General features: G+C 45.8%; 1 protein-coding gene across 1 annotated transcript in view; it reads left to right on the top strand.

Annotated features, from left to right (window-relative positions):
• Nucleotides 1-2,090: 2,090 nt before the first annotated feature.
• LOC145353816 (transcription factor E2F1-like) overlaps nt 2,091-19,034 on the top strand; it is a 34,065-nt gene continuing 17,121 nt past the window's right edge. Inside the window, exons 1-3 of the mRNA XM_080204646.1 lie at nt 2,091-2,613; nt 7,654-7,744; nt 11,844-12,063. Of these exons, the coding sequence (XP_080060772.1) occupies nt 2,287-2,613; nt 7,654-7,744; nt 11,844-12,063 (638 nt within the window). The 5' untranslated portion in view covers nt 2,091-2,286. The remainder of the gene's footprint in view (nt 2,614-7,653; nt 7,745-11,843; nt 12,064-19,034) is intronic.

The following is a 19,034-nucleotide window of genomic DNA, read 5'->3' as shown; positions in this document are numbered from 1 at the left end:
TAAATGATACAGATTTTTGGATAGTGTTTAAATGGTACAGATTTTTTGATAGTGTTTAAAGTGTGCAGATTTTTGGATAATGTTTAAATGGTACAGATTTTTGGATAATGTTTAAATGGTGCGGATATTTGGATAATGTTTAATGTGTGCAGATTTTTGGATAATGTTTAAATGGTGCAGATTTTTGGATAGTGTTTAAAGTGTGCCGATTTTTGAATAATGTTTAAATGGTGCAGATTTTTGGATAGTGTTTAAAGTGTGCAGATTTTTGGATAATGTTTAAATGGTACAAATTTTTGGTTAGTGTTTAAAGGGTGCAGATTTTTGGACAGTGTTTAAAGTGTGCAGATTTTTGGATAATGTTTAAATGGTACAGATTTTTGGATAATGTTTAAATGGTACAGATTTTTGGATAGTGTTTTAAGGGTGCAGATTTTTGGATAGTGTTTAAATGGTACAGATTTTTGGATAGTGTTTAAATGGTACAGATTTTCGGATAATGTTTAAATGGTACAGATTTTTGGATAATGTTTAAATGGTACAGATTTTTGGATAGTGTTTAAAGGGTACAGATTTTTGGATAGTTTTTAAAGTGTGCTGATTTTTGGATAATGTTTAAATGGCACAGATTTTTGGATAATGTTTAAATGGTACAGGTTTTTGGGCAATGTTTAAATGGTGCAGATTTTTGGATAGTGTTTAAATAGTACAGATTTTTGGACAATGTTTAAATGGTGCAGATTTTTGGATAATGTTTAAATGGTACAGATTTTTGGGTAATGTTTAAATGGTGCAGATTTTTGGATAGTTTTTAAATGGTACAGATTTTTGGATAGTGCTTAAAGGGTGCAGATTTTTGGATAGTGCTTAAAGGGTGCAGATTTTTGGATAGTGTTTAAAGGGTGCAGATTTTTGGATAGTGTTTAAAGGGTGTTGATTTTTGGATAGTGTTTAAAGGGTGTTGATTTTTGGATAGTGTTTAAAGGGTGCTGATTTTTGGATAGTGTTTAAAGGGTGCAGATTTTTGGATAGTGTTTAAATGGTACAGATTTTTGGATAATGTTTAAATGGTACAGATTTTTGGATAGTGTTTAAATGGTACAGATTTTTGGATAATGTTTAAATGGTACAGATTTTTGGATAGTGTTTAAAGGGTGCTGATTTTTGGATAGTGTTTAAAGGGTGCAGATTTTTGGATAGTGTTTCAAGGGTGCAGATTTTTGGACAGTGTTTAAAGGATGCAGATTTTTGGATAGTGTTTAAATGGTGCAGATTTTTGGATAGTGTTTAAAGGGTGCTGATTTTTGGACAGTGTTTCAAGGGTGCTGATTTTTGGACAGTGTTTAAAGGATGCAGATTTTTGGATAGTGTTTAAAGGGTGCAGATTTTTGGATAGTGTTTAAAGGGTGCTGATTTTTGGATAGTGTTTAAAGGGTGCTGATTTTTGGATAGTGTTTAAAGGGTGCTGATTTTTGGATAGCGTTTCAAGGGTGCAGATTTTTGTATAGTGTTTAAAGGAAGCAGATTTTTGGATAGTGTTTAAAGTGTGCAGATTTTTGGATTGTGTTTAAAGGGTGCTGATTTTTGGATTGTGTTTAAAGGGTGCAGATTTTTGGGTTTTGTTTAAAGGGTGCAGATTTTTGGATTGTGTTTAAAGCGTGCAAATTTTTGGGCAGTGTTAAAAGGGGACGAGTTTTTGAATTGTGTTAAAAAGGTGCTGATTTTGGGCTCGTGTGTAAAGGGTGCAGACTTTTGTATTGTGTTTAAAGGATGTAGATGTTTGTACAGTGTTTAGAGCGTGCAGGTTTTTGTACTGTGTTTGTTTGAAGGATGCTGGCTTTGAGCTGCAGTTTAAAGAGTACAGAGTTTGGGTAATGTCTCAAGGTTGGATGGAGATTTCACTTCCTGCTTCCCCCTTCAGTTTGAATAAACCCGCCTCCCGGCTCAGGGGAAAGGCGTTCCCATGCCTGATTGGACAGCAGCGCCTGTCAACCTGAGGGTCGGACCAATGGGGTGCGGAAGGGGGCGGTGCTCCGAGTGTGACGCGGGCGGGTTGCAGTTTCGCGGCAAATATTTGGCGCGTAAAGTGTTGCAGCTCCATGGCCGCTTCCTGGAGAGAAACGCCTGCAAATATCCTTTTAAAGTGCAGCAAAGTGCCGGGTTAACAGGGCAAGCTGCTGGAACTATACTCATCTGTTCATGCCTTCCCTTGCAGCGAGAACCAGGATCCAACACAGCCACAAACAGGGACAAAGACTGTAACAAAAAAAAGCTGCAACAGTAGCAATGTCCAGACAGATGTTACCGGGGAAGCCCCAGCCCGCCGCCGCTGCGGCCGCTCCTGCCGATTCCCTGCTATCCAGCCACTCCGACACGGTGACCGTTCCTTGCTGCGGGCCCGAGGGGCTGCTCGGGCAGCCGCTGCTGATTCTCTCCTCCCCGGCAAGCGGGCAGCCCGAGCCGGAGGCAGAGCGGACCGGGCCGGGCTCGGGCTCGGGCTCGGGCTCCGGCGGCGGGGCGGAGGCGGCTCAGGGGCTCCTGCTGTTCGCTGCTACACCCCAGGGTCCCGGCTCAGCCGAGTGGGGGCAGCGGCCCCCCCTGGGGCGCCCACCGGTAATTGGAGTGAATGTATGTGTGTGTGTGTGTGTGTGTGTCCATCCCATCCACAGCAACATAACTGAGTGTAACTCAACAGATTGTCTGTATCTCTGTTTATATAGACTAAGCACCAGTGTCCACCCAGAGAGATGTTTGAGTGTATCTGAACAGTGGTGTGTGTGTACATCCCACCCACAGCACCATAATTAAGTGTAACTCAACAGATTGTCTGTATCTCTGTTTATAAAGACTGAGCACCAGTGTCCACCCAGAGAGATGTTTGAGTGTATCTGAACAGTGGTGTGTGTGTGTACGGTGAGTACACCAACATCCGTCCCAGAGGAACAACTGACTAACTCAACAGATCCTTATACCTTCTAGTTATCCATGTATGTATGTTTGTGTGTGTGTGTGTTATATATATAGACAATACCAATATTCAGAGAACTTTTCTGAGTGTATGTGAACAGTCCCATGGCTGCTTCCTGGAGAGAAAAGCCTGTTTTGTGTATAGTCAGAGCACCTAACCCAGAGCAACATAACTGAGTGTAGCCAGACAGATGGTATGTGTGTGTTGATATAGACTGACTACCTGTATCCGCCCAGAGGAACATAACTGAGTGAATAGATAGATCCTTGTATCTTCTAGTTATGTATTTATGTAGATTGACAGCACCAGTATCCATGCAGAGGAACATTTCTGGAGCATGTCTGAACAGATGTGTGTAGTCACAGCACCAACATCCCACCCAGAGGAACATAACTGTGTGGCAGAACAGAGATCCTTGTACTTCCTAGTTATACATGTGTGTATCTATGTTTATAAATACTGACAGCACCAATATCCATCCAGCTCAATGTTTCTGAATGGATGCCTCCCAGCACAAGGGACATGGGCTCAATTCCAGCCTCTGGTGACTGTGTGGAGTTTGTATGTTCTCCGGTGTCTGCGTGGATTTCTTTCGGGTGCTCTGGTTTCCTCCCACAGTCCAAAGGTGTGCAGGTTAGGGGGTTTGACCATGTTAAATTGCTCCTTAGTGTCCAAAGATGTGTGGGTTGATTGACTGTGCTAAATTGACCCTTGATGTCAGGGGGACTAGCTAGGATAAATGCGTGGGGATAGGGCCTGGGTAGGATTGTTGTCGATGTGGGCTCGATGGGCTGAATGGCCTCCTTCAGCACTATAGAGTGAGAGTGTGTGCGTGTGAGAGGGTACGTGTGTGTGAAGACAGCACCAACATCCTCTCAGAGCAACATAACTGAGTTCCTGAACAGATCCTTTCTCCCTTCCTTTCATTATACGTATGTGTGTGTTTATGTCTACTGACAGCACCAATATTCACCCAGAGGAACGTTTCTCAGTCTGTGTGAACAGAGGGCAGTATAGTTTAATATGTTTGCGTTCAAATATTTTCTGGAGCATTGAGTGGGAATGAGAACTCTTCATATTGGGCCAGCTGTTGCTGTAAAATTGGTTGTTTTACAGATGTTTTGAGTCTTTTAAGCAAGTTTTCTCTTGTTAGTTGATTGGTAAGTTATCTCCCACCACATATATGGCCCATGTTTATGTGTCCTTCGATTTTTTTTTTCCCATGTCTTGCAGTGGAACTGTTTTTGGGGTTAGGATGATACAGTCCTGTGCAAGCAAGTCAAGATGCCTAGATAATTTAATGAGAGGTGATGCCTACCTATCTGCACCAGTTACCCTGTCTGCGAAATCTCCTTGTGCTGGAGTGCCACTTAAAAGAAGACTTGAAGACAGGGCCTTCAGGAGTTAGTGAGGGCAGCACTGATCTGTATGCTGTGGTTTAAAACTGTTGTCCTGATCCCTTCGTTCCAACACTGCCCCCCCCCCCCCCCCCCCCCATCCCCAGTTTATGGACATTAAGTAATGTGGCTCTGGGCACCAGTCCTAGAATAGTAAGAAGTCTCAACACCAGGTTAAAGTCCAACAGGTTTAATTTGGAATCACGAGCTTTCGGAGCGCTGCTCCTTCCTCAGGTGAGTAGGGTCCACTCACCTGATGAAGGAGCAATGCTCCGAAAGCTCGTGATTCCAAATAAACCGGTTGGCCTTTAGCCTGGTGTTGTGAGATTTCTTCCCGTGCCCACCCCAGTCCAACGCTGGCATCTCCACATTACGTCCTAGAACAGGAAATCAGGGAATGGTAAATCAAAGACCTATGGGTGCTAGTGCCATAGACGCAGATTTTGTCCATAAACGCTACCTGAGTGTCAGGGAAATTAGCAGGGTAGATGTGTGGGGTTAAGGGTATATTTGGATCACCTGTCATGCCATCTATCTGCTTATGTGGCCTGGCATTAAATTTTCGCTAATGATGCTCCCACAAAGTGCCTTGGGATGTGTCGCTATATTAAAGATGCTTTATAAATGTAAGTTATTTAACTGTGTGAAAGGTGCTGCAAGTTGTTGCTGAGAACACTATCCCCTCCCCCCCGGATACTTTGCACGTTGAGTTCTTGCCTTTGTAAAGCCACTCCGGGCACAGCGGAAGCTCGAGGCCTGGTCACCTCGGGTGACTCTGCAGCTGTGGAGGGGGTGGTGAGTTACAGAAGTGCAGCCGGAGAGGCCTAGGAGAGCTGGCCGGCTGCACTGTGCTGGGAATCAGTGCCTCACAAGGTAAACAAAGGGCCCTAGATATCGTTGTGGAGGGGGAGGAGCTCCCAGGGTAAAAGCCATCCCTTTCCATCCTGCTGCCACAGTACTGTGTCTGAGGTTAGATAGCTGTTGTGGCAGGAATCACTCAGTCCTGAATTCTGCCTGCTTTGAAATTGAATAATTTTAAAAAAAAAAGCACATTTTTTTAACAAGGTTATTCAGCCACAATCTGTTTTGGTGCAGTAAAAAAGCTGACATTTGATTTGTTGCCCAGAGCTCAAACTTATTAAATTGCCACCAATTCTCTCTTGAAAAACAGTCTCCTTTCTCGGTGACTAATATGTCCAATACTAACTATACTGACTGTTTAAAAATTAAGTGTGCCTGATTTCTTGGAGTTCCTGAGACCTTCTCTAAACCCCCTGGTTGTTGATGCCATCATCACGTTGAGGATTTGCTAACTCATTCCCACCAGTTGTCCTTGAGCTGTCTGGAACTTATCTGGACGGACACATGAACAGGTGGGGAATAGAGTGATACAGGTGGTCGGTCTACATAGGACAACATGATTGGTGCAGGCTTGGAGGGCCCAAGGGCCTGTTCCTGTGCTGTACCATTTTTTATTTGAAGGGCAGAATGGCCTACTCCTGCTTCTATTTTCTATGTTACCAGAGTTGGCAGCTCAGGGGGCGGTTATTTTCCTCTTTAAATGGTGAAATAACATTCTATCTGATCAAGTAATAAAAAAAAACCCTTGGGTGTTAAGATGGTTGAGTGTGACGTGGGTATTGGGTCTGATTTGGTTTCTGGATAGTTGACTTCAGCCAGAGGACTGTTGTAATTTTGCTTCTGCTGGGGTAGGGAAGTGAAAGAATAGCTAGAGTTCTTGTTGGATCTTATTGTGAGGAAATTGTGGCACCAGAATAAAGAAGTCTTGCTACAACTGTGCTGGGCTTTGGTGTGACCACATGTGGAGCCGTGTATGCTGTTTGCTATCCACCTTTGACAAAGGAGATACTTACATTGGAGGGCGATACAGTGAAGGTTCACTAAATTGATCCCTGGAATAGGGAACTGTCCAATGATGTGAGGCAGAGTAAATCGGGCATGTATTCTCTGGAGATGAGAAAAATGAGAGGCGATCTCATTGAAATCTACAAAATCCTGAACGTATTTGATAGGGCGGATGCTGAGAAATTCTTTCCCCCTCGCTGGGGAATCTAAAACAGGGGGGCACGTCTCAGGATAAGGAGCCCACCATTTAGGACTGAGATGAGGAGAGATTCCTTCACTTCAAGGGTCGTGAATCTGTGGACTTCTCTACCCCAGAGGATTGCGGTTGCTCCATTGTTGAATGTATTTAAGACTGGAATAGATAGAGTTTTGGTGTCTGAGTGAATCATCGGATATGGAGAGAAAGTTAGAAAGTGAAGTTTCACTCATGTACTCCCTACTAGGGATGCTACAGTGACTTGATGTTGAGTTATAAGGAGAGGCTGGATAGACTGGGACTTTTTTCTCTGGAGCTTAGGAGGCTGAAGGGTGATCTTATAGAGGTCCATAAAATACTGAGGGGCAAAGATCAGCTAGGTAGTCAATATATTTTCCCAAAGATAGGGGAGTCTAAAACTAGAGGGCATAGGTTTAAGGTGAGAGATACAAAAGTATCCATTTTTTTCACAGAGGGTGGTGAGTGTCTTGAGGTAGTAGTAGAGGTGGGTACAATTTTGTCTTTTAAAAAGCATTTCGATAGTTAGATGGGTATGATGGGTGTAGAGGGATATGGGCCAAATGCAGGCAATTGGGATTAGCTTAGAGGTTTTAAAAAAGAGAAGATGGCATGGACAAGTTGGGCTGAAGGGCCTGTTTGCATGCTGTAAACCTCTGTGTGGGATGGGCAATAAATGCTCATGTTCCATGAATGAATGAATGAAAGAAAAACCTTCATTGGCTATTAAATCCTGGGGTGGGACGTGAACCTGGAGCTTTGGGCTCAGAGTTAGGGACTGTGCCACAAGATCGCATCCTATTTTGATAAACTGTTGGGCGGAGATGTGAGAGGGAGTTCCCTTCTCTTCTCTCTTCAGTAGAGTGAGTATTTTTAGACACTGCACCCAACAATATATCAGTATGTATTAAAGGTTATCTCACCTTGGCTGGCTAGCTGCTGGGGGTGACAGTGGGGGCAATGAGTACATTTATTCTGCCATGTTCCTGCCCTCGGTTGCCAGCTGTTTCCCACGCAGTCTGTTTCCTCTGAGCCATGAGGGGTGCTCCCTGCGTCATTAGAAGGTGGGCACTTGTAAAGGTAGGGGGTTGCCTCGTGAACAATATCTGGCAGGAGCTCTGTAGAAGGTACCTGGTGAAGAGGAATGGGGGAAACTGCGGCAGTCGCTGTCCTCACAGTAAGAAAGTTCCTTGTGGTCCTCTCTGCAGGTTAAGAGGAAGTTGGAGCTGGATAGTGATCATCAGTATCTCGCTGTGGAGATGGTGAGCCCCAGAGGGAAAGGGAAGACATCTGGGAGAGGTACGGTGCAAAGTAGCAACACTCGTTATGGGTTTGTGACCAGCTATAAGTGCCCAAGATAAAATTGCCGTGCTTTCCAAGGCTAGTTGTAAGGGGTGAGGAGCTTCGACTGGAGGCTTCAAGTCTTTCGCCCACTGCCGCCTCCTGGGCAGAGCTGAAGAAAATGACAAACTAGATGGTACATTCACCTCCTTTCAATCCATTGAAATCAGAGGGATGCTGTTAAAGACACAACCTGCCTTTCCCTCGTTACCCCATGTAGCTCACCAGGCCTTTGGGGGCAGTTCAATCATGTCCAGAAGACACTCGGACAGGTTTGTGGGTGGGAAGGGTTTGGAGGGATGTGGGCCAAACACAGGCAAATGGGACTAGTTCGGTTTAAGAAAATTGGCCAGCATGGGTGAGTTGGGCTGAAGGGCCTGTGCCCATGATGTGTATCTCTATGACTCTTTATGACCCTGGGTGTCACTGGATAAAAATAGTCATCAGTCTGGGAGAGCCAGTTGAGTTTGACCTCTGGGTCAATAGTGCAGTTCCATAATCACTCTGTCACCCATTGTTCTGCTGGGGAACCCTTTTTTTTAAACTTTATTGCCAACTGTTTGATTTATTGAGCTGCATGATTCAAAGGTCTGGAACGTGCGTGTGATTCTGAAATGTAGGTGACGTGATTCTTGTCTCTGATTGTCAGGATTTGCCAGTTGAAGTCTAAACCTCTTTTTTTTTTGTTCCCTCCTGGGATGGTTATGTCACCTGGGACAGGAGACCGTGGGTTACAGCCCCATCGCACAAAATTGAGTCCACAATCCAGTCTGAGACTTCAGTTCAGTATGGAGGGCGGGCTGCAGTTAAAATTCACAGGCATAAGTCGGAGATTCCTAGGGTACTGTTTTAAAGAGCAGGAGAGTTTGCACTGGCATCCTGACCAGTATTTATTCTTCTGCAAACATCACTAAATTTAAAAAAAAAGAGATTTTCTGGTCGTTATCACCTTGCTGTGTGTGTGGGAGCTTGCTGTGCACAAATTGGCTGCTGCGTTTGCCATGCAATTTGAAATGTCCTGTGTTGGGGAAAGGTGCTGGATAAATGCAGAGTATGGAGTAGCTGTGAACAGTAACACAGTATTCCAGGTGTGGCCTCACCAGCACCTTATACAGCTGCAACATAATCTCCCTGTTTTTAAGCTCCATCCCTCTAGCAATGAAGGACAAAACTCCATTTGCCTTCTTCATTACCTGCTGCACCTGCAAACCAACTTTGAGATTCATGCACTAGGACACCCAGGTCCCTCTGCATGACAATATGCTGCAGTTTTTTACTATATAAATAATAGGCCATTTTGCAGTTATTAAGAACATAAGAAATAGGAGCAGGAGTAGGCCATCCAGCCCTTCGAGCCTGCCCCGCCATTCAATAAGATCATGGCTGATCTGTCGCTGCTCAGTTCCACTTTCCCGCCCTCTCCCCATAACCCTTAATCCCCTCTCCTATCAAAAACCCATCAACCCGCGTCTTAAAAATATTTAGCGAGGTAGCCTCCACCACTTCAACGGGCAGAGAATTCCAGAGATTCGCCACCCTTTGAGTGAAGAAGTTCCTCCTCAACTCCGTTCTAAACCGCCCCCCTTTTATCTTGAGGCTGTGCCCCCTAGTCCTACTGTCTTTTTTGAGCGGGAAGAGTCTCTCCACCTCTATCCTATCCATCCCATTCATCATCTTATACGTCTCAATGAGATCTCCCCTCATTCTTCTAAACTCTAACGAGTACAAGCCTAGTTTATTCAGCCTCTCCTCATAGCTCAACCCCCTCAACTCCGGTATCAGCCTAGTAAACCTCCTCTGCACTCCCTCCAAGGCCAAAATATCTTTGCGCAGGTGCGGCGCCCAAAACTGCACACAGTACTCCAGCTGCGGCCTCACCAATGCCCTGTACAGCTGCAGCAAGACCTCCCTACTTTTATATTCAATCCCCCTCGCTATGAAGGCCAGCATCCCATTCGCCTTCCTGACCACCTGCTGCACCTGCAAGCTGGGTTTTTGCGACTCATGCACAAGGACCCCGAGGTCCCTCTGCACCGTCGCCTGCTGCAGTTTTTCGCCCCGTAAGTAATAGTCCTTCCTACCATTCTTCCTACCAAAGTGGACCACCTCACACTTGCCAACATTAAATTCCATTTGCCATTTCCTGGCCCATTCGCCCAACCTATCTAGATCCTTCTGTAGACTCTCCACACCCTCCGCACAATTTGCCGTTCCCCCAATCTTGGTGTCATCAGCAAATTTCGACACTCTACACTCGGTTCCCTCCTCCAGATCATCTATATAAATGGTAAAAAGCTGAGGCCCCAGCACCGACCCCTGGGGCACTCCACTAGTCACCATCCGCCAATCCGAATAGCACCCATTGACCCCAACTCTCTGCCTCCTATTTGACAACCAATCCTCTATCCACGCTAACACCCTACCCCCAACTCCATGTCCCTCGACCTTCTGCAATAACCTCTTGTGAGGCACTTTGTCAAACGCCTTCTGAAAATCTAGAAAGACCACATCCACCTGCTAAAATGGATGACCTCACATTTACCAACATTGTACTCCATCATCCAGACCCTTGCCTATTCACTTAAACTATCTATATCCCTTTGCAGATGTTCAGTGCCTTCTGCACACTTTGTTCTACCATCCATCTTAGTGTCATCTGTGAACTTTGACATACTATACTTTGTCCCCAACTCCAAATCATCTATGTAAATTGTAAACAAAGGGCTTGGAGGGAAACTTGCAGGCGTTCCCATGTCTCTGCTGCCCTCGACCTTCTAGATGTTAGTGGTCATGGGTTTGGAAAGATGCAGTCTGAGGAGCCTTGTTAAGTTTTTGCTGTGTATCTTGTAGATGGTGCACACTTGTGCCAATGTCCTTCGGTGGTGAGTATTTGTGGAAGGGGTACCAATCAAGCAGGATGTTTTGTCCTGGATTGTGTTAAGCTTCTTGAGTGTTGTTGAAGCTTCACCCACCCAGGCAATTCCATCACACTCCTGACTTGTCCCTTGGCGAACCTTTGGAGAGTTAGGAGGTGAGTTACTCACCAAAGGGCTCCCAGCTTCTGACCTAGGGGGAGGTTTCAGTGATGGTCATGCCATTGATTGGCAATGAAGAGATTCTCGCTTGGGACAATGGTCTTTACCTGGCACTTGTGTGGCACAAATGTTTCTTGCCACTTAACAGCGCCCAAGCCTGGATATTGTCCAGGTCTTGCTATATTTGGGCATGGACTAAATTTCTGAGAAGTTGCAATCATTAGTGAACATCCGACCTCCTAATCTTACGATGGAAGGAAGGTCATTGAAATCCTACGTTGCAGAAGGAGGCCATTCGGCCCATCGAATCTGCACTGACAACAATCCCACCCCAGACCCTATTCCCACAAACGTGCACATTTATCCCACTAATCCCTCTAACCCACGCTTCCTGGGACACGAAGGGGCAATTTAGCATGGCCAATCCACCTAACTCGCACATCTTTGGACTGTGGGAGGAAACTGGAGAACCTGGAGGAAGCCCACGCAGGCACGGGGAAGCAGCTGAAGATCGCTGGGCCTCGGGCACTACCCTGCGAGCTCCTGCAGTTGCCCTGGAGCCGATAGAATTAAAGACTTGCATTTTTCATGATGACCGGAGAGTTTACAGTCAGTGAGGATCTTTTGATGTGTGGTCATTGTCGCAACGTAGGGACCACAACAGCCAACTTGTGCACAGCAAGATCCCACCAGCAACCATGTGGTAATGGCCAGATAATCTGTTTTTAATCGAGTTGACTGAGTGGGGTATTACCTCCCTGCTCGTCTTCAGAACTGTGCCGTGGGATTTTTAACATGACCCGAGCAGCAGATGGGTTCCCAGTTTAGCATCTTATCGGAACCCCCTCAGTGCCATGCTGGGGTGTCAGCCTGGTTCTTGTGGGTGGGAGTGCTGCCAACTGTGCCACTGCTGCCAATGGGTGACGTGGCATGAAGTGTGGAGCCTGAATCTAGTTGGGCCAAAAGGCCCGTTGCTTTGCTGTGTGTCCTTTGTAATTCTATGTAAGTTCTTTTGCTCTTAGGCCTGAAATCACCAGTGGAGAAGACCCGATACGACACGTCGCTGAGCCTGATCACCAAGCGGTTTATCCAGCTACTGGCACAGTCTCCAGACGGCGTGCTGGACCTGAACTGGGCAGCGCAGGCTCTCGAGGTTCAGAAACGCAGGATCTACGACATCACCAACGTCCTGGAAGGCATCAAACTCATCACCAAGAAATCCAAGAATCACATCCAGTGGCTGTGAGTGGTGTAGCGACTTGAAGTTTAAACTTTAGTTATCAGTGTTATAAGTAGGCTCACATTAACACCGCAGTGAAGTTACTGTGAAAATCCTCTAGTCACCGCACTCTGGCACCTGTTGTGGGCACACTGAGGGAGAATTTAGCACAGCCAATGCACCCAACCAGCATGTCTTTTGGACAGTGGGAAGAAACTGGAGCAACCGGAGGAAACCCACGCAGACACAAGGAGAATGTGCATACTCTGCATAGACAGCGACCCAAGCTGGGAATCGAACCCAAGTCCCTGGTGTTGTGAGGCAGCAGCGCTAGCCACTGAGTATTTTTCCAACACTCTTTCGAAAGTTACTGTTGTTAGTTACAGTCGTATCTAGGGTGCAGAGAAAGACCAACTTAATGCAAGGTTGATCCATTCAAAAGTCTGACAGCAACAGGGAAGAGGCTGTTCTTGAGTCGGTTGGTACGTGACCTCAGACTTTTGTATCTTTTTCCCGATGGAAGAGAGAATGTCAGGGGTGTGTGGGGTCCTTAATTATACTGGCTGTTTTTCCAAGGCAGCGGGAAGTGTAGACAGAGTCAGTGGACGGGAGGCTGGTTTGAGTGATGGACTGGGCTTTGTTCATGATGCTTTGTAGTTTCTTGTGATCTTGGGCAGAGCAGGAGCCAAACCAGAAAGAATTCTTTTTATGGTGCATCTGTAAAAGTTAGTGAGAGTCGTAGCGGACATGCTGAATTTCCTTCGTATTCTAAGAAAGTAGAGGCGTTGTTGGGCTTTCTTAACTATAGTGTTGGCATGGGGGGACCAGGACATGTTGGTGATCTGGACACCTAGAAACTTGAAGCTCGTGACCATTTCCACTTCACCCCTGTTGATGTAGACAGGGGCATATCCTCCACTACGCTTTCTGAAGTCGATGACCATCTCCTTCATCTTACTGACATTGAGGGAGAGATTATTGTCGCCGGACCAGCTCACCAGATTCCCTATCTCATTCCTGTCCTCTGTCTCATCATTGTTTGAGTTCTGACTCACTATGGTGGTGTCATCAGCAAACATGAAAATCGAATTGGATGGGAATTTGGCTGTGCAGTCATAGGTGGAGAAGGAGTCTAGTAGGGGCTGAGAACACAGCCTTGTGGGGCACCGGTGTTGAGGATGACCGTGGAGGAGATGCTGTTGCCTGTCCTTGTTGCGGGCTGTGGGTTAGGAAGTTCAGAATCCAGTCGCAGAGGGTACTGGTGTTTGAAGAGACGAATCTATGGCAGGCGTTGTTCTTCCACCTGTCATGAGGTGTTATTGGGGGTTGCTGTTTTTGGCATCTGTTGCCAAGCTGCTCTCGTCACATAGATGGCAGCCAGTGACACCTGATGGCATAGTGGTAATGTCACCAGATGAGTAATCCAGAGGCTCAGGTTAATACTCTGGGTTCAAATCCCACCATGGCAGCTGGTGGAATTTGACTTTTAATTCATAAAATCTGGAATATAAAATTAAGTCTCAGTCATGTTAGTCATGACAACTAGCATTGACTGTTGTAAAAATGCCCTTTTGGGAAAGGAAATCTGTCCTCCTGACCTGGCCTTGCCGGATTCATGATGTGGAGATGCAGGTGTTGGACTGGGGTGAACACAGACTTGCCAGATTCACCAGACTGATCCCTGAGATGACAGATTGAGGTACGAGGTGAGATTGGGCCTGAATTCACTGGAATTCAGAAGAATGTGAGGAGATCTGTTTGGAACGTAGAACATTCCTGCATCAAGTTTGTCCAACTCGGTCAGAATGTTGTTCCCTCTGGGGGGGGGGGAGGGGTGTGGGTCTCAAGCAGGGGTCACAGTATCAGGATATGGGGTAGGCCATTTAGGACTGAGCTGAGGGCGACCAACTTCTCTCTGAGGGTGGTGAACCTGTGGAATTGTCTACCACAGAAAGCTGTGGAGGCCAAATATTTAAGAAGGAAATAGATTTCTAGATGCTAAAGGCACCAAAGAGTACGGCGTTGAGATGGAGGATTATGCTGAATGGCAGAGTGAGGTCAAAGGGCCGAATGGTCTACTGCTGCTCCTATTTTCGATGTTTCAATGGCCTACCTGTGACTCCAGATTGACATCAATGTGGTTGACCTTTAATTGCCCTCTGAAATGGCTGAGAAAACCAGTCAGTTCAAAGGCAGTTTGGAATGGGCAGCAATTGTTGGCCTTGCCCGCGATGCCCCACGTTCCACGAATTAATATATAAAAAAAATTCACTATCGTTGGCTAGTCGTGATGGTTGTGAAGTGTGGGTGAGTTACAGCTGTCAAGAAGGGAAACTCAACTTTCATCCTTGTTGTTTGCGGCACTTTCTGGGCATCTCGTGAAATAACAAAATTAGGAATGGACTGTCATTCCAAAGGCACAACTCCCAAATATCTCATCAAACAGAGACAGCTTCACTGGCTTGGGCATGTTCACAGGATAGATGGTGGGCATATACCCAAGGATTTTCTGCATGGTGAGGCAATCAGGGCACCAGTAGGGTGCCTGAAAGCTGACAGGACAGTCCTCAGCAATCATTGTGACACCCTCCTGTGTATCTACCAAAACATGGCCAGTTGGGTTTGGCACTGGAAGATCCCAGACTGATTGAGGCAATCGCTGCTTAAGCAAATTTTTAAAAGTTTATTTATTAGTGTCACAAGTAGGCTTACATTAACACTGCAATGAAGCTACTGTGAAAATATGCTAATCGTCACGTTCCAGCGCCTGTTGGGATACACTGAGGGAGAATTTAGCACGGCCAAACTACCTAACCATCACATCTTTTGGACTGAGAGAAAACTGGATCACCCCAAGGAAACTCACGCAGACACAGGGAGAACATGCAGACGGTGCACAGACAGCGACCCAAGTTGGGTCCCTGGTGCTTTGCGACAGCAGTGCTAACCACTGTGCCACCCAAATTCGCACTAAAAGGTTCCAAACAGGAACTATGGAGGAGTGGAGGGATTTAGGGATTCAGATACAAAATGATTAAAAGCTAGTGAATAGGTACAAAAAAAATAAAGAAAAGTTAACTGTAATGACCTGAATGAAACTCATGAGATGCGCCTCTTAGAGTATGAGCTCCCTGATTGAGATAATTATTGCCTGCCTTATGAAGGCGTCTCACCTGTGTGTTTATATTGAGGACTGTCTGACTTTGTACCTGAAGCACTCTTAAGAGTGGAATTGGGTTTGTAATGGAAGGAATCTGGTGAAGGAACACCGACCACTGAGGAGTTGCTTCTGTGGCGACAAGGAAAAAAATGACCCAAAGCAACTTGCTCGCTAACAGCTGACTTCTCTTGGGTTAAGCCATTTTCAGGCATCATGACACTATTTGGGAAATTGGAAGCTTTTGCCCCTGTTGTTGAGGACTGAGCCCAATATGTGGAACGCATGCGTTACATTTTTTAGGGCCAGTGACTTTGTGGCAAATGAATAGAAACAGTTCATTCTTCTGACTGCTTATGGACTGTCGATATTTGCCATTGTTCGCAACTCAACTTTCCCGGGGGCACCCGATACCAAAACATGCCAGGAATTTGCAGACCTAGTGAGGAAATATTAAGTCATCTCTGATCCTGAGAAGGTACTGGTTTTACTCGGCACTCCAGAAGAGGGAGGAGTTGAGATGACTGGCGGAAGCATGGAAATTCGGGGTGATGCTGAACGAAACGCTTAGAGATTATTTATCCCACGTACTGAACAATGTAACTATCCAAAATGTCTGTTAGCTGAAGCCCAACTGGACTGCAAACACAGACTCATTGTTGGAAAATGCTGCAAGTGGATGCTGCATAGGTGATGCAAGGTATCCAGATGGAGTTGGAAACCCATTGCAGTTCAACTGAGTTGGGGGAATCACCACTTGAGGCAGGTGATTACATAATCGCCCTCCGGAAGGATCCGGATCGAAGTAAACCCAGGTCTGCTCGCAGTGTTTCTTCAAAAGGAACTCTTCAAAAATGCAGCTAATAAAAATACAGCAAAACTTATTCCAACTTACAAATCGAAGAAAGGGTTTAATAAAGAAACATCATTACTCCAAGCTTGGGCCTCGCTCTGGGCCACTCCAAGCTCCCCCACAATTCTACATAGTTCCTTATTTATACTGAAGCAGCTGGTCAGCTGACTATTGCGTCACTTTAATTGGTTCTATGGTTTATTGAGTCAGCTGACCATTACATTTTATCCCCACTGGTCACATTACATCCAATACAAAGTTGTCACCGGTTACGTTCTGACACGCAGAATCGCCCCAAGCAAAGCCAGACTGTCAACAATCCCTTCGGAATCCCACCCGGGATTTAATTGTTCCCGGTACATGAAGTCGGAGCTGCAAAATAAACCTTCGAGACCTGGACTTAAGAAGATGATACGTAAGCCAGTGCGCAGGAGAGTGAACCTTCATCCAATGTGGAATAATTAAACTGTGATGCAATGTCCAAATCTGACCTAGTTAAAATAACCGTAGGATTAAATGGGCGCCCAGTATTAATGGAGGTCACCCAGCTGTATCAATGGTCGGAGGATCAGTGTTCCGTAAAATTCACACTGGAGTCCAATGTTTAACTTTAATCAAGACTGAAAACTTATGCAGGGGAATCTGAGAATCGTGGGTACAGTCTTTATTCTTGTCTCTTACAAGATGCAACTGGTTTGGTTACCATTAATGGTAGTGGAGGGCTCGGGCCTGGATTGGGTAGGCCTTGGACTAGGCTGCACTTGGATTAAGCAGGCCCATTCACGGGCTCGATGTTTGTAATCAGTGGACACCCAATCCAAGTGGATGGACGTCCATAGGGTGCATTCGGCAACCACAACAGTAACAGTAGAGAAACTTCTCACTTCCTTTTTTTTTGATGGGTGGGTTCCCAGCGGTGCTGGTCTCTGGCAATGGATCAGCTTTCGCCAGCCAGGAGTTCGCCTGGTTCATGAAATCGAATGGGATTTGACATATCGCTGTATCCATCCAGCATTGAAAGCCTTGTGGAGAGAGCGGCCCAGACTTTAAGTAACTTCAACCAGGCCCATGACGCTAGCCTCTTCGAGTATGAACTCTCTGGGCGGGCAATCAGAAAGCCTCACCTGTGTTTATATTGAGGAGGGTCAGGTTTACTGACACTCAGGAACCTTGACTGTGTCCCTGACACACTCTTAGGACTGAAATTGAGTTTGTAAATAAAGGGAATCTTGTGAAGAGACATCAGCCTCTTGAGTTATTTCATTAACATTATGTTGACTTGTGGCAATAATAAATTAAATCAAAAGATACATGTATTAACATTGTGAAAAGTATTGTTTCTTGTGCGATATATAGACTAAGCATACCGTTCATAGAGAAGGAAAGAAGAGCGTGCAGAATGTAGTGTTACAGTTGTGGGTAGGGTGTAGAGAAAGATCAACTTAATGCAAGGTAAGTCCATCCGAAAGTCTGACAGCAGCAGGGAAGAAGCTGTTCTTGAGTCGGTTGGTACGTGACCTCAGACTTTTTTGTATCTTTTTCCCGATGGAAGAAGGTGGCAGAGAGAATGTCAGGAGTGCCTGGGATTTTTTGAATATGCTAGCTGCTTTTCCAAGGCAGCAGGATGTGTAGACAGAGCCAATGGATAAGAAGCTGGTTTGTGTGATGGACTGGGCTTCGTTCACACCCCTTTGTAGTTTCTTGCGGTCTTGGACAGAGCAGGAGCCATACCAAGCTGTGTGATAGAACCAGAAAGGATGCTTTCTATGGTCATATGTAAAAGTTGGTGAGAGTCAGAATGGACATGCCAAATTTCCTTAGTCTTCTAAGAAAGTAGAGACATTGGGCTTTCTTAACATGTTGGCATGGGGGGAACCAGGGCAGGTTGTTGGTGATCTGGACACCTATGATGTAACTCCATGCTGGAACAGGGTCAAGGGGGCATCCTCCTGTTCTGATGAACTTATATTTTGTACAATGGTAATCCATTCAAAACTGGGGATAATTAGTGATGTTTTCTCAGTAAGACCTCCTCGCATTCTAAACTCCAGTGGGTATAAACCAAATCTGTTCCATCATGGGTGGTACGGTGGCACAGTGGTGAGCATTGCTGCCTCACAGCGTCAGGGACCTGGGTTCAATTCCTGGCTTGGGTCACAGTCTGTGTGGTGTCTGCATGGGGGTGCTCCTGGTTTCCTCCCACAGTCCAAACATTAGGTGCATTGGCCATGCTAAATTCGCCCTCAATGTACCTGAACAGGTGCCGGAGTTTGGCTACTAGGCTATTTTCATAGTAATTTCTTTGTACTAATGCAAGCATACTTGTGACACTAATAAACATTAAACTTCAAAGTGTATCTACACTTCAAAAGTGCTGCATTTGCTGTGAAGCCTGAGGTGGTGACAGGTGCTACATCACTGCAAGTTGGTGCATTTAATATTGTGATTTTACAAGCTCGTTTTCCCTCCGACCTGAGAGTTTGACTTGTCTGGGAAGGAAGGCTGACGGAGGGCGGAATCGAACCCGGTTCTGACTGATAGTAATAGATAAAGTGCAGAGTCATGTGAGGATGAGACAGCAAAGTTGTTGTGAACTGGGCAAGTGGGTTGCCATTTGACCTCCCCATTCAACTTGTGCAATTGGTTTGTTTTGCTAAGTGCAAAACTGTGAGCAGGCAGTCTGCGTGTTTTAGACTGTTTTTAGACTGCATATGGGTTCTGATAACTGCAACACTGTTCTGTAGGAGACTCTCTTACCTATGTGACTTTTTTGGTTAGAGGGTGTGTGAGTGGGGGAGGAGGAATGGGGTAATGAGGTTTGCCATTCCTAGCTGGGGCATTGAGAGAACCCAAGATACAACGCCCAGGGCTGCACCCCTTGCTGCGTGATACCCAAGCAGCATTCCTGACGTGCGATAATCCTGGAGTTGTATCATCAAGAAAGCCCGCCACTGCCTCATCTTTGGACTGTGGGACTGTCGATC

The sequence above is a fragment of the Carcharhinus amblyrhynchos genome, chromosome 16 (assembly GCF_965287045.1).
Source record: "Carcharhinus amblyrhynchos chromosome 16, sCarAmb.v2.hapA, whole genome shotgun sequence".
Taxonomy (NCBI): domain Eukaryota; kingdom Metazoa; phylum Chordata; class Chondrichthyes; order Carcharhiniformes; family Carcharhinidae; genus Carcharhinus; species Carcharhinus amblyrhynchos.
This window is presented reverse-complemented; position numbering and strand designations above follow the sequence as displayed.